This window comes from Aphelocoma coerulescens, chromosome 18 (genome assembly GCF_041296385.1).
Source record: "Aphelocoma coerulescens isolate FSJ_1873_10779 chromosome 18, UR_Acoe_1.0, whole genome shotgun sequence".
In the NCBI taxonomy this organism is placed as follows: Eukaryota; Metazoa; Chordata; class Aves; order Passeriformes; family Corvidae; genus Aphelocoma; species Aphelocoma coerulescens.
In genome coordinates, this window is record NC_091031.1 from 368,493 (window position 1) to 381,292 (window position 12,800).

The 12,800-nt window shown below is 59.2% G+C and overlaps 2 protein-coding genes across 3 annotated transcripts; one reads left to right on the plus strand and one right to left on the minus strand.

Moving 5' to 3' along the window:
* Positions 1–465: 465 nt before the first annotated feature.
* On the minus strand, positions 466–9,872 carry HGS (hepatocyte growth factor-regulated tyrosine kinase substrate). 2 transcript variants are annotated; one of them, XM_069032318.1, is made up of 21 exons: positions 9,794–9,872; positions 9,337–9,421; positions 8,865–8,940; positions 8,364–8,456; positions 6,409–6,532; positions 5,499–5,551; positions 4,975–5,043; positions 4,640–4,764; positions 4,328–4,406; positions 4,142–4,240; positions 3,839–3,934; positions 3,465–3,503; positions 3,238–3,381; positions 2,888–3,101; positions 2,530–2,702; positions 2,250–2,390; positions 1,994–2,171; positions 1,783–1,916; positions 1,411–1,527; positions 1,152–1,247; positions 466–1,061 (listed from the first exon to the last, which is right to left on the minus strand). In XM_069032318.1, the coding sequence occupies exons 1-21, from the start codon at positions 9,828–9,830 to the stop codon at positions 957–959; spliced, it is 2,277 nt and encodes a 758-aa protein (XP_068888419.1). In that variant the 5' UTR covers positions 9,831–9,872; the 3' UTR covers positions 466–956. The 2 variants fall into 2 exon arrangements, with proteins under 2 accessions (XP_068888419.1, XP_068888420.1); XM_069032319.1 differs by having other exon boundaries at positions 2,888–3,098; positions 4,142–4,406.
* A 78-nt stretch (positions 9,873–9,950) lies between these two features.
* ARL16 (ARF like GTPase 16) lies at positions 9,951–11,215 on the plus strand. Its single transcript, XM_069032324.1, has 5 exons — positions 9,951–10,034; positions 10,146–10,202; positions 10,292–10,405; positions 10,612–10,727; positions 10,880–11,215. The coding sequence occupies exons 1-5, from the start codon at positions 9,951–9,953 to the stop codon at positions 11,049–11,051; spliced, it is 543 nt and encodes a 180-aa protein (XP_068888425.1). The 3' UTR covers positions 11,052–11,215.
* The last annotated feature ends 1,585 nt before the right edge of the window (positions 11,216–12,800 follow it).

Sequence of the window (12,800 nt, forward strand, 5' to 3'; positions counted from 1 at the left end):
ATCATAATAACTCCATTACTATTTATAGTTATCAGTTCTAAAAAAGAGTAGAAAAAATTTCATTTCCGAAGGAGCAGAAATTACTTCCTCTCCAGAATGTTTGGAAGGAGAATTGGTTATATTTCTACACTGTACAGCATGGTTAATGGTAAAACTGAAGCATAATGAGTGCAAACTAAAACAAACAAAAACAAAGTCTGAAATCCTTGTCATTTTACCTTTTTGACTTTCACTAATTGCAGTAATTCACTCTAAGGCTCCATAAAGCTTCATAATTTAGGACTATGCATCTACAGCATAGAAACATTCCAGACGCTGTAGAGAAGAAACTTGTGTGGCCAAAACTGAAACTGAGCTGAAGCTGGCCAGTACTGCGGGGGAAAGTACGAACGGATCCGCACCCTGGAGCTGCCGCCACCCCCTGGCAGCCACGGGCGCCCGCCCCCGCCAGCAACGAGGCCGCACTTCGTTCCAACGCTTTATTGTCACCGGTAGCGCTCGGTCTCCCCTGCGAGGGGCGGGGACGGGGACAGGCCCGGCCCAGCGAAGGGCCCCGGGCCCGTGAGGGCGCTGCGGGGAGCGGGGCTCAGCAGGGATGGGGCAGAGCTGGCGCCGGGGACCGGGCAGGGCTGGAGCGCTGCGCCCTTGGGGCCTGCGCCACAAGCCCCGGGGCAACGACAGGGACAGGCCGAGCTCCCACCTGGCCCCAGGGGCCACCAGCTGCGGGTGGGTGGGTGGGTGAGCCGGGGGGCTGCTACCCCAGGCTGCAGGGCAGGGGGGGCTGCACCCCTGCCCCTTGGTCCCCAAAGCCGGTAGTAGGAGCCTATGGCCCCGCTGCCCCTGGGACATGGGGCCGGGGGGCAGGACGAGTAGTCGAAGTAGAGTGATTTCGGATGAAGAGTAGTGTTAAACTGGACCCACAGGACTCCCGAGACCCCTGTGCCCTGTGGCCACGATCAGTCAAACGAGATGAGCTGGGCCTCTCCGCTGCCTGGGGGCTGTTGCCCGGGGGCAGGTGCTGGTGGGGGCTGCTGCTGGGGGGGCCCCCCAGCTGGGGCCACCTGGAACAGAGGAAACAGCTTTGTTAGTGTGTGGCTTCGTTAGCAGAGATGCTCCACTGGGTCCTGACACCCTGGGCTGGTAGCACTCACCTGTTGGTAGAGAGGCTGCTGCCCAGGCAGGTAGGACTGCTGGGCTGGCAGGCTGCTCAGAGCTGTGTCCTGGCCTGGCAGGGCAGACATGAGACCCTATGGGAACAAGGGGGTGGGTGTCAGAGGGGCTGGGGTACATGCAGTACCCACAGGGCAACGGTGACAGCCCCCAGCCTCCACCAGACCTCCCCGAGGATGGCTCCATGGGCTGGAGCCCACTCATGGCTTGTCCCCCCATGCCCAAGCAGGGAGCACTCACCTGCATGCTGTAGGGCTGGTAGCCCATGGAGACAGACTGGCTGCCCATGTAGCCCATGGTGCCCGACTGGGGTGCCTGGGAGATGGCTGGGATGCTCTGCGACTGTGAGGCTGCAGTCTGTGGGGAGAGGCTGGTGAGAGGTGGCACAGGCAGCAATGGCTCACATCTCCAAACAAGGCCCTTGTGCCCAGAACTGGATCTGACTCCAGCCCACTTCCACAGCAAGAGCAGCAGATCTGAAGATCTGGAACCAACCAGCCCCTCCTCCCTCCTGCTCAGAGATCCCATTGCTGAGTTCGGGTACATTGCCCAGCCCCACAGAACACCCCAGGCCTTGTCCCAGTTGGCTGCGGGCTGCGCTGCCTCACTTGCCTGGTAGCCCTGTGTGGGTGTGGGCTGGTAGGATGAATATGCAGGAGTGGTGGTGGGCACCGCCGGCCCCTGCTGAGGCCCCTGCCCACCGCTGGCACCCGGCTGGTACATGTAGGCATTCACCATGCTGGGATCTGGGTGGAGAGAGCAGAGGTTGGAGCAACCGCCTTGGGCTCACCCCTACCCCCACAGGCTGAGCTGCCCAACATACCAGTCCCAGTGACGGGCATGGCCGTGTAGGGCCCAGTTCCCCCTTGTGCAGCCTGGTTCATGTACACGCTGTGCATGGGAGAGCCCTCCACGGAGCCAGCTGGGCTGAAGGTGCCAGGGAAGCTGGTGGGCCCAGAGGGCTGGTAGATCACCCCACTGGCTGCGGGCATGGCCTGGAGCTGGTGGGAGGAGGAAAGCCAGCTTAAGGCCGCAGTCCCTGGAACCTGGCAGGGGAGTGCCTACCCCAGCAGCTCTACCTGGGCATAAGGCAGTGAGAAAGCTGGCATCTGGGCTCTCATCTGGATGGTCTGCTTCTGCTGCTCCAGGCGCAGCTGCCTCTCCTTCTCCTGCTCCTGCAGTCGCTGGATGGCCAACTGACGCTGCATCTCCAGGTACTCCTGTGGGAACAGGGCTGTGGTGGCTGGGAGCCATACCACCACACCACCCCTCCTTCCAGGGAAGCCATCCCTGCCAGCCCTGAGCTGGGCCACAGTGCAGGCAGGCCTGGAATACCCTGGACATGATTCTCTGCCTCACCTGCTTCTTCTGCCTCATGATCTCCAGCTTCTGTGCCAGCTGGATCTGGCGCTGCCGCTCCGCCTCCTCCGCTGCACGGCGCAGCTTCTCCTGGTGCTCCTCCCGCAGCGCGTTCAGAGCCCCACGCGCATCCCGGATCTGGGCCAGTTTGTCCTGCAGGCCTTCATAGTACACTGGGGAGGGAAGGGACAGCCTCAGGAACACGGGGACAGAGCACTCAGACTGTCTCTGCACTCCACCACACTAGCTTCTCTCCAGTGAGACTTGTGTCACGGGAATGCTGAACCCTGACACGGTGGAAGCCCTGGCTGCTGCCCACCCACGCCCAGGGCCAGCAGCTCCCCCAGCTCCCACGCACGCCTGCGCTCGTCCAGCTGGTTGAGCAGCTCCAGCAGCTGTGGGTGCATGTTGTTGATGGACTGGAAGAGGGACAACACGGCAGAGTCGTTGGTGATGCTGCGGCCTCGCATGTGGTTGCTCTTCATGCGGTTGACAAACGTGGTGACCGCATTCTGCAGTGCCTTCAGGAACTGCTCGTGGTTCTCCTCGGACTCACCATTCTGGTACTGCTGCTGGAAGGAAGGATGGGGCAGCCTGTCAGCTGGGACCTCCCAGTGCCAAGAGACAGCAGCCAGCTTGCAGAGCCAAAGAGTAGGGTGCTTCTTGGCCCTCGGTAGGTGCCAGACCCAGGCCCAGGCACCCTCTTACCTCAACCACCCCAAGAGGGGCAGGGTGGGCTTCCCCAGGCTGCACAGCTGGCTCCGTCAGGGACAGGGGTGCTGACGGCGTGGGGCTCTTGCGAACCTCCTCCTGTTTCTTCTCCCAGTAGTTGCGGTTCAGGTACCGAGCCAGCTGCCAGGAAGAGAAGGAAGATGAGCATCACTGCCCTGCAGGAGCAAGCCTGTGCTGCAGACTAGCAGAGCCAGGATTCTTACCTCTGGGTCAATGTCCTCGGCCAAGGGAGCAGAGGAATTCTGGAAAGAGACAAACGGAGAAATGCAGTTCAGCAAAATCAAAGATCCCCAGGTCCCACACAGATGTTCAGCTCGGACCTGGCCATGTATGACCACCAGTGCTGAGCAACAGTGAGACCCTCAAAGGGGACACAAGCCGGAAGGCAGTGGAGGCAAGTAAGTGCCAGCTGAGAACACACCTTCTTGCTCAAAACACAGTGAATGAGCAAGGGGTTGAATGGAACAAATATTTTCCCTCAGAATGGGGATTAAATTGGACACAAGCAGGGCAGACTCGGGCTCAGGAAGTGGCCTGTATCCAGCCACTTCAAGTACAGGAGCTGCCACGGACATACCACAGGCGGGGAGTAGAGTGTGCTGGCTGGGGGAGCCGATGATGTGACAGGAGTGGGCTCAGCCTTAGGGTACATGGAGTAGGTTGTTTTCTGCCTCTGCAAAAGAGAAAATTGCCAACTCAGAGAGAGCCCAGGCTTCTCCAAACCAACCACAACACAGCCTGTGCCTGGCTCTGCTTCCACCCTCTCATTCCACAGGCTTTGAGCCTCGCTCACACCAGGACATGTCCAGAGATCTGTTATGGCCCAGCATAGCTGGGCCGAAGAACAACAACCCCTCTCAGATCCCAGCAGGGAACAAACCATTCTCTCCTTCTCCTCAGCCTCTGACTGAGACAAGGCAATAGCCAGCTGGAGCTCCTCTTCCTCTTGCAGAGCTGTCTCATCGCGCTTTGGAGGCAGCTGGAAGTGGAAAGACGAGAAGGTGGTTAGTAATGGAATAAACAAACAGGTCAGGATCACCAGATCACCTATGGGGCAGCCACTCACCTGAGACTGCTGAGAGAGGGGGCTGGTCAGGTACTCAGGCGGCAGTTCGGAGGTGGCAGCAGCTTTACCCTCAGTTTTCCTGTAGTGACAGGTGACAGTATGGACTGAATGCTCCTTCCTCCGCACCAGAGCCCAGTTCTGCACAATGTTCCAATGGCAAACCCCACTCCCAGGAAGGAAGAGGGCCCAGCCCAGCCTACACAGCCTGGGAAGCCCTCGTTGTGCTCTGCAGGGAGCTAGCTCCACACCATGCTTCCCCCCTCACAGTCCCACCTGTCACAGGCAAAGAAACCCACCACGAAGGGTACTGACTTGTTGAGATGCTCATAGCAGGGCTCACAGACTCTCACTTCCTTCTCAATCCCAAACTTGGGGATGGTGGAATATTTGGAGGAGCATTTCCCACAGAAGATCTGCCCGCAGGCCCGGCAGTGGTGCTGTGAAGGACGAGAGACATGACTGTGGTGGGAAGACATTCCTTCTCCTTTAGCCAACATCACTCAGACACTCCTGGCATTTCCCTGACAGCAGCCAGGAAACATGGTCTGTCCCCAACACACTTCCACACAGCAAGTCCTGCAGGGAGTTCTGCAAGTCTCAAGGGCTGTGTAGAGCAGGGAACCCAGAGGAGCAGGAGCAGCACCCACCTTCCGCGTCACAACGCCAAACTGCACTCGGCACCTGTGACACTCCTCTGCATCCACCCAGTCTGGAGCCTGTCAGGGTCAAGGGAAATTGCATAAGGAGGGAGGAGTGTGTCTGCACTGAGCCTTCCAGGAGCTCTGATGGGCTAACAAGGCTCTCATGCCTCACAAGGGAGACTGGAGGCATTTGCAGCTCCACAGGAAATATTAATCCCCAGAAGTTATCTCCTCTCGTGTTCCTTAGAGATTGTGATGCTTCCCCAGTCAGTACAAGATTTGCTAGGAAAGCATCTGCCCAGCAATCACTTCAGCAGTGCCCTGCTGCCACATCCAGCCTGCCAAGCCACTGCAAGGCCAGTGAGCAGGAGGAATGATGGGTCTGACTCCCTGTCCTGGTCAGTTTTCCCAGCAAGGCCTCCAATCCGAAAAAAACGGAGGAATGCAAGACCTGCAGGTTTGGCAGGAAGGGGATGGGGAAACAGGTGTGTCCCACAGTGCCAGCTGCTCCCCCCCACCACAGAGCTCACCCTCTCAGCAGCGAACATGGCGTCACTCTCCTTGAACTCCGGGAAGACGTGACCTGCGGGAGAGGAAACGGAGTCCTGTTGTGAGAGGAGTCCTCTGGCACAGGGAGGCCACGGTGCCTGCAAGCTCATGCTACAGGTGCGAGCTCAGCATCACCTCTTGTCTTGACCAGTCCCTCTGACACACCAGCAGGCACCCCTCAGCCATGGTGTGTCAGAGGGAGGTACTGGTCAAGGGCCAATTGTTTCCCTTACACACCCATGAGGGACATCACAGGCCTCTGGATAAGGCTTATTACTTCTCAGTACATTGAACTGAGGGGGATAAAAAGCCCACTGGATGGGCAGGCAGGGCTGTGAGTCTCAGTCCTTGAAGGGCCAGAGTTTGGCAGCACCAGCTCAGGATGGGAGACTGACCCTCCAAGCTTCTGCCACTATCTGCAGAGTTTCTGGTGCACAGCAGGAAGCAGAGGCAGCAGCATGTCCCTGCCCTTGCTGCCCTGGGACAGAAGGGAAAATGTCACACCAACACTGTCAGAAAGTGGGAGCAGGAACAAAAGCCTGTGAGGAAGGAACTGCCCCACAGCAAATCCCTTCCCAGAGGACACAATGACTTGCTGCCAGTCTCCCCAAGAACAGTTGCAGCTCCTGCTTTTCAGGTCTTCCTGCCAGCCCTGAGGCGCTGGGTATGCTGGAGGCCCAGAGCAAGGCAGCCCCGGTCCTGGGACCACGGGACTGTCCCATCTCTGCAGCGGGATTTAGTCACCCTGAGGGGTTCATTGGGTATTGGGAACCAAGGAAGAGCTCAGTGCTGCAAGTCTGGATTTTGCTCACATCAGGCAGGGAACTGCCAAGGCTCCTGCAGAGCAGAGCTGCTTCATCAGGTGTCCCCTCACCTGTGGCAAGTCCTCACCTTCAACCTTCATTATCTGATAGGTGTCCTGCACCACCTTGTACTTGGGCTCATTGCGGAAGGCATGAGCCCAGGCCTGGATGAGGTATAGGATCTTACTGCGGACACTTGTCTCCACTTGCCTCTGCACAGGAAGGAGGAGAAAAAAACATGAGAAAATGCCCCTGAAACCCAAAGGATGGTGTGAACCCCCTGAAGACAAGCCAGAAATACCACTCAGGAAAGACAGACTTTAGAGTACTCAGGAGAGGTAAGAGCTGTCAGAAATCTGCAGTAAGGACAATGCACAGCACAGAGGACAGACCCCTTCAGCAGCCCCCTCCAGCACAAACAACAAAACGTCCTTCGAAGCAGCACAGACCAACTGAACAGAGCTGTGGCCTTGATGCTTAGAGCAAATGCCCAGTGGCTCTGGGGCCTGCCCAGCAGCTCTGTCCACCCCCACACAAGAGCTGCCCACCCCAAACTCAGAACACCGTGGGACCCCCAGCTGCCCAGTACAGCACAGCCCACCTTGCCTCCCCACTGACAGTGGTGGGGGGTGCCTGGAGGGTGCCAGCACCTCCACTTCAGGAGTACTCAAAGCCATCTCAGGATGTGACACAGCGAGGACAGCTGGGACAGCTGCCCTTTGGAGGCAGGGGCAACTGCATCACACTTCAAGGAACTGGAGAAAAGTTGGCAAGCCTGTTCTGACGTCAGCCAGCCTCGGAGCCGCTGTTTCATCAGCTGCCCAAGTGATCACATCCACATGACTGGCTGTTCCAGAAATCCCCAGGCAGCATAGGAGCACTGTCAAGCTCTGATTTTAGCAAAGACCTTGGCCCACACAGCATCACTTACTGACAATTCCTGGAACTCCAACTTCTAGAACAATTGGCAAAACCCTGCATTCCATATATGTCACAGCCCTGAACCTCATCAGAACTTGGACTGTTTTATCAGCATCAGGTGTTCACAAGTTCCAAGTGTGGGAGGAGAATGGGGCAGTTGTGAAACTCCTCAGGCAGGCAAAGACTGAGAAAACCACAAAATCCCTGGATCTGATCCGATGTCCTCAGCCCTCGGAGCAGCTATGCTACCACACCTGGATGTCATGCTATGGCAGTGTTCCTGCCTCAGGAGAAGATCCTGCATGGAGACTGAGTCAGCCCTAGCAGGAAGGTGGCAGGAGAGACACCCTGCTCGGTGTGCAAGGTGACAGGACTCACACAACTCATCCTCCAAGGATCTGGGTCACCTGTTTGTTTATTTCTGGTGGAAAACAGCAGCTGTAAGGAAGGAACAGTACGATGCTAACAAGCTCTTGTCTGGGCATTGCTGTTCTGAGCTGGGAGCTGAAGACAGTTCTCATTTCCACTTCACTCATAGAATTCCCCAGTCCAAGGACACATGAAGCTCCAGCAGGTATCACACTGGTGATAGCTTGTAACAACAACCTGTCAGTGCCAGCAGCCATGGTCACATCCTGCAGAGCTCCTGAACAACTTGACATGCCAATGAAATGGCCGTGACACAGAGGAAGCTCCAGTTGGTTTCTCCTTTGTTGCTTTACCTGCCTATGTGTCTCACATTGTTCCACAAGAGGGAATTCACCTCGCCACTGCCCAGGTCCTTGGTACAGGTGCCAGGCCATCACCTGGTTTCCTTTGCTGTCCCAACCCAAGTGTTGTATCCAGAAGCCTTTACCATGGAATGGCCCAGGCCTCTGCAGCACTTTCCTGCCATTTCACAGTACAGACAAACCTCTGCTCCCACCACATTTCCTCTTCTCAGAAGCCCTCCTTCACTGTCTATATCCACCCCTTCACACCACATGACAGTTTGCTCTTTTCTAAAGCGCATTTCCAGTTTCTCTTCTGCTCCTTACCCAAAGAGAGGACACACACATTTCTTCCTGCTGCTGCTGCTTTTCCACAGGAAAAAAAAAAAGATAGTAAAATAAACCTATTTACCTTGAGTATTTCCTTCAGCTCCTCCATGGTCTGTTTATTGGCCACCTCGTCATGGACTGTTTGGCCACAGTTTTTAACCACCGACTCCATGACCTGCAAGGGCCAAGGCAACATCAGCCCACAGCTTCCTGTTTCCCCTGCAACTTGTGGAGGTGCCAGTACACATTACAGGCTGAACATGGGGCACTACTTAAGCAATGAGGTGTGCTGGGGCCATGTCAATCCACTCCCTGCACTGTGAGCCAGCTGTCCTTCACCTCCATGGGGGGCTGGGGGACTCTGCTCTGTGGAAACCAACCCCGGGGACAGCAGCCCCAGTCTCAGCTTTGGCTGTTCCAAAGCCAAGATGGAACTAAAGCACGAAGGCCCTGGGCTGATCATCCCAAAACCTCTGTGCCAGAGTCAGGAAGAGGCTGGCTCCATGCTGTGCTGCAGGAAGCTGTGCAGCCTGAAGGCAGGTAGTAAGAAGCCCCTGCAATGCTCCCAGCCAGGTGCCGTTACCTCCAGCGCGTACAGGGCCACGTGGGGATTCTTGTCATTCACTTTTTTCTTGATGGCGTTGACGGCGTATTTCGCTCTGGGTAGGGGAAGAGGAGACATGTTCTCAGGGGATCAAGGATTTGAGGGGAGATCCTACCTGCTGCTGACAACCCACCAATCTCCACCCTGACATGAGGGCACAGTTAGCTCAGAGGTACATGATTCACTGAGTAAAACTGGGAAGGAACCAGCACATTCGAGCTTGAGTTTCCCTAAAGATTTCAGGCCAGGGGTAATCGGCAGCTCCCAGGGTTCGGGAAGCACACCAGCACATCAGGATGTGCTCTATAGCCCCTCTGATGCTCTTACGGAAGGGTATAACGAGACATGTGCTACCACGAGCTGCCAGGTCCGAGACCCTCGAAGGGTCTCCTTCCTTGTGCAGACAGGAGAGCTGTGCCCACAGCACGTCCGAAAGCCCAGGAGCACTCACTGGGTGTCTCCCTGACGGATCATGTCGCAGATCTGCAGGATGGATTCCCAGTCTGTCTCCAGCAGGAGCTGGCTCGTGGCCTTATCTGCAATGAACAAACCCACCAGGCCGCCGTGAGCCGCGCTGCTCCCCGCGGCTCCGCTCCGCCACCGACGCGTCCCTGGGAGCGCTCGGGGCGTGGCGCTGCCCCGAGGCTCGGGGATAAACCCCCGATTTCACCCAGAAAGCACCAACCCTCCTGCTTCCGACACCCCGGGGCGCTCGGTAACCTCGGCCCCGCCGGTGCCGCTCCTCCCGGGCGGCACTGGGCTGCGGCACCGTGACCCGACCCGGCCCAGCCAGTGCCGTGCTCTGGGCCCGCCTGCTCCCGAGGCCGAGCGCTGCGGACCCCGACCCGGCCGAGCGGCGCGCCCCGACCCGGTTCCCGTCCCGCCCGCCGAGGGAGCCGCGTCGGTACCGAGGAGCCGCTCGAAGGTGCCGCCGCCGCGCCCCATGGTGTCCGCCCGCCACCGGCCCGCCCGCTCGCTCCGGCCCGGTCCGGCCCCCGCCCTGCCGCAGCCCTTCCGCTTCCGGCTTCCGCCGGGGCGGCGCCGTTTCCGCGGGGCGGCTCCGCGATGGCCGCGGGGCGCTCCCCGCCCACGTTCCTGCTGCTGGGGGCGGCGGGCGGCGGGAAGAGCCTCCTGGTGCGGCGGCTGCGTCATATCCGTAGGGCACGGGGGCACCGGGGAGGCGGGGAGGGACGGACGAGCGAGGGGCGGGCCCGGGTCCCCGTCCCGTTCCCGGAGCCGCCGTGTCCTTAACGCGAGGTACAGCTGAGCGCCGAGGAGCCCGCGGAGCTGGGCGAGCCCCCGGCCACGCTGCCCACGGTAGGTGGGGCCCGGCGGGGCCGAGGGGCACCGGGACGGCCGAGGGGCTCCGGGGCACGGCCGCACCCAGCCGGGCGCCTGTCCCGCAGGTGGGCACCAACCTGACGGACCTGCGGCTGCCGCGGAAGGTGACGGTGCGGGAGCTGGGCGGCTGCATGGGCCCCATCTGGCCCAGCTACTACAGCGAGTGCAGCGCTCTCCTGGTGAGCAGCACTGGGAACCTGTCCCGTGGCCACCGTCCCGAGGGATGAACGCGGACGCGGGGAGAGGGCCTTCCGGGGCTGGGGTCGGTCGGTCCCCTCGGTTTCGCCCCGTGGTGGGATTTCCCTCCTCCGCGTCTGCTCTGGCCCAGCCCGGCCCGGGGTTGCTCTCGGCACACCCGCACCCCGCTTTCCCTTCTTCCCTCCAGTTCGTGGTGGATGCCTCCAACCCCACCCAGGTCTCCTCGTCCTGCATCCAGCTGCTCTCTGTCCTTTCTGCAGCGCCACTCGCCTCTGTGCCCGTCCTGGTCCTCTTCAACAAGATGTGAGGAGGAGGGTTACCCGGAGGGTGGGGGTGCCAGGGAGCAGCAGCTGTGCTTTGCTGCACTTCCCAGGCTGGAGACCCCTGAGCCGAGGCTGGGCTGGGCAGGGGAGCCATCGTGGTTGGCTGATGCAGCCCCCCTCTCCCCATTGCAGTGATCTGCCCTGCTACATGTCACTGGTGGAGATGAAGTCACTGTTCCGCATGGAGGACATCGTGTCCTGTGCTACACAGCCCATCACGATGCTGGAGACCAGTGCCCGCGATGGCACCGGCCTGGCCGATGTCCTGCAGTGGCTTCGGACTGCTCTCAAAGACCCGTCCTGACCCCAACCCTGCCAGGTGGCAGCCCAGGACTGCTGTCACGGAAGGAGGTGGCGAAGGAGCAGCTGCCCTGCCTGGGGCTGGGAGCAGAGCCCAGGACAGTGCCTTGGGCTGTTGACGGACTGGATCCCTGTGGGACTCCACAGTAAAACTCCCACCAAACTGTCTAGACTGGTGGCTGCCCTGTGCTTAGGGGGAAAGCCTGGGCTTTTGGGGAAGGGAAAGCAGAGGCCAGATTGTGCTGGCACCTCTGGGCCCAGGAGGGGCTCCTGCAGCGGGGCTGGAGGCTGCAGCAGCACCTGAGCTGAGCTAAGCACGGCAGGGGTGGGTAAGACCCCCTGGGTTTAAGACTGAGTGCACGTGGGCCTCATGCCAGCCCAGGCACAGTGGGGTGACCTGGGGGAAGGTGTGGGGTGACCTGGGGGAAGGTGCAGAAGGACTGGGTGACCTGGGTGAGTGTCAGGAGCTAGGCCAAGGCCAGTGACTGGGGTGCTTCAGTCAGGGATGTCTCACAAGTTGTAGCAAGTGCCAGCCCACAGCTGCTCTCCAGCGCTCACTTGGGCTCAGGCAATCTCAGAATGGGTGAAGTTGGAAGAAGGTACCACAGTGGTTCATCTGGTCCAATCTCTCTAGTCAAGCAGGGTCATCCCAGAGGACATGACACAGGATTGCATCCAGACAGTTCTGGACTCTCTCCAGTGAGGAAGACACCACACCCTCTGTGGGCAATCTGTTCCAGTCTGCAGTCACCCACACAGGGAAGTTCTTTCTAATACAACACTATATAATGTGCTGAGCTGGAGGGGACTCATCAGGATCATATTCAGGTGGAACTTCTGTACATCGGTGTGCCTGTTCTCTTTGGCCCACTGCTGGGCACCACGGAAGCAGAGCCTGGTCCATCCTCTGACACCTCCCTGCTGACAGACCATGAAACCGCCTGGCAGTTGTCTCTCCTCAAGTCTGAACAGGCCCAGCTCCCTGAGCATGTCCTCATTAGAGAGATGCTTCAGTCCCTTCATCATCTCTGTAGCCTCCGCTGGACCTGCTCCAGGAGTTCCATGTCCCTCTTGTCCTGAGGAGCCCAGAGCTGGACACAGCACTCCAGCTTTAGCCTCACCAGGGCTGAGCAGAGGGGCAGGATCACCTCCCTTGACTTCCTAGCAGTGCTTTTCCTAATGCACCCCAGGAAGAGATGGGGCTGTATAGAGAACCTGCCCTGTGCCCACACCACTAAGCAGTGTCTGTCTGTGCTGGTAACTTGCCCTGTGCCCACGCTGATGGCCTGGCCCAGCCCAGCTGGGCAGGCAGCTGCCTCACCCGGCAGCCCTGGTGCCAAGGGGTGGCTGCCCGCACCTGGCACACGCCACAGCACACCCTACCCTGGGCCTGTCAGTGCTGTGGCACCAGGGCAGCTGCCATAGCAGGGCCTGGAGCTGCCAACAGCATGACAGGGAGAGGAGTGGCTCTTGGTGCTGGGGGCTGCAGATACTGCACCGTGATGGTGAGTGGCAAGTGGGGTGGCAGTGGCCTTTGCTCCAGCAGTGTGGGCTGAACTGGGCTCTGTCCCAGGCATCCCCAGGGGAAAGCAGGCGGTGCCAAGAAGCCCGAGCACACCCTGACACTGCTGCTGAGTCACTACCACAAACAGCATTGACACACCAACCCCACCTGCCCGCTTCCAGCCCAACAGGTCCAGACATCAGCCAGAGCACTCCTGCACAGCAGCACTTTAATGGGCCAGATCACCTT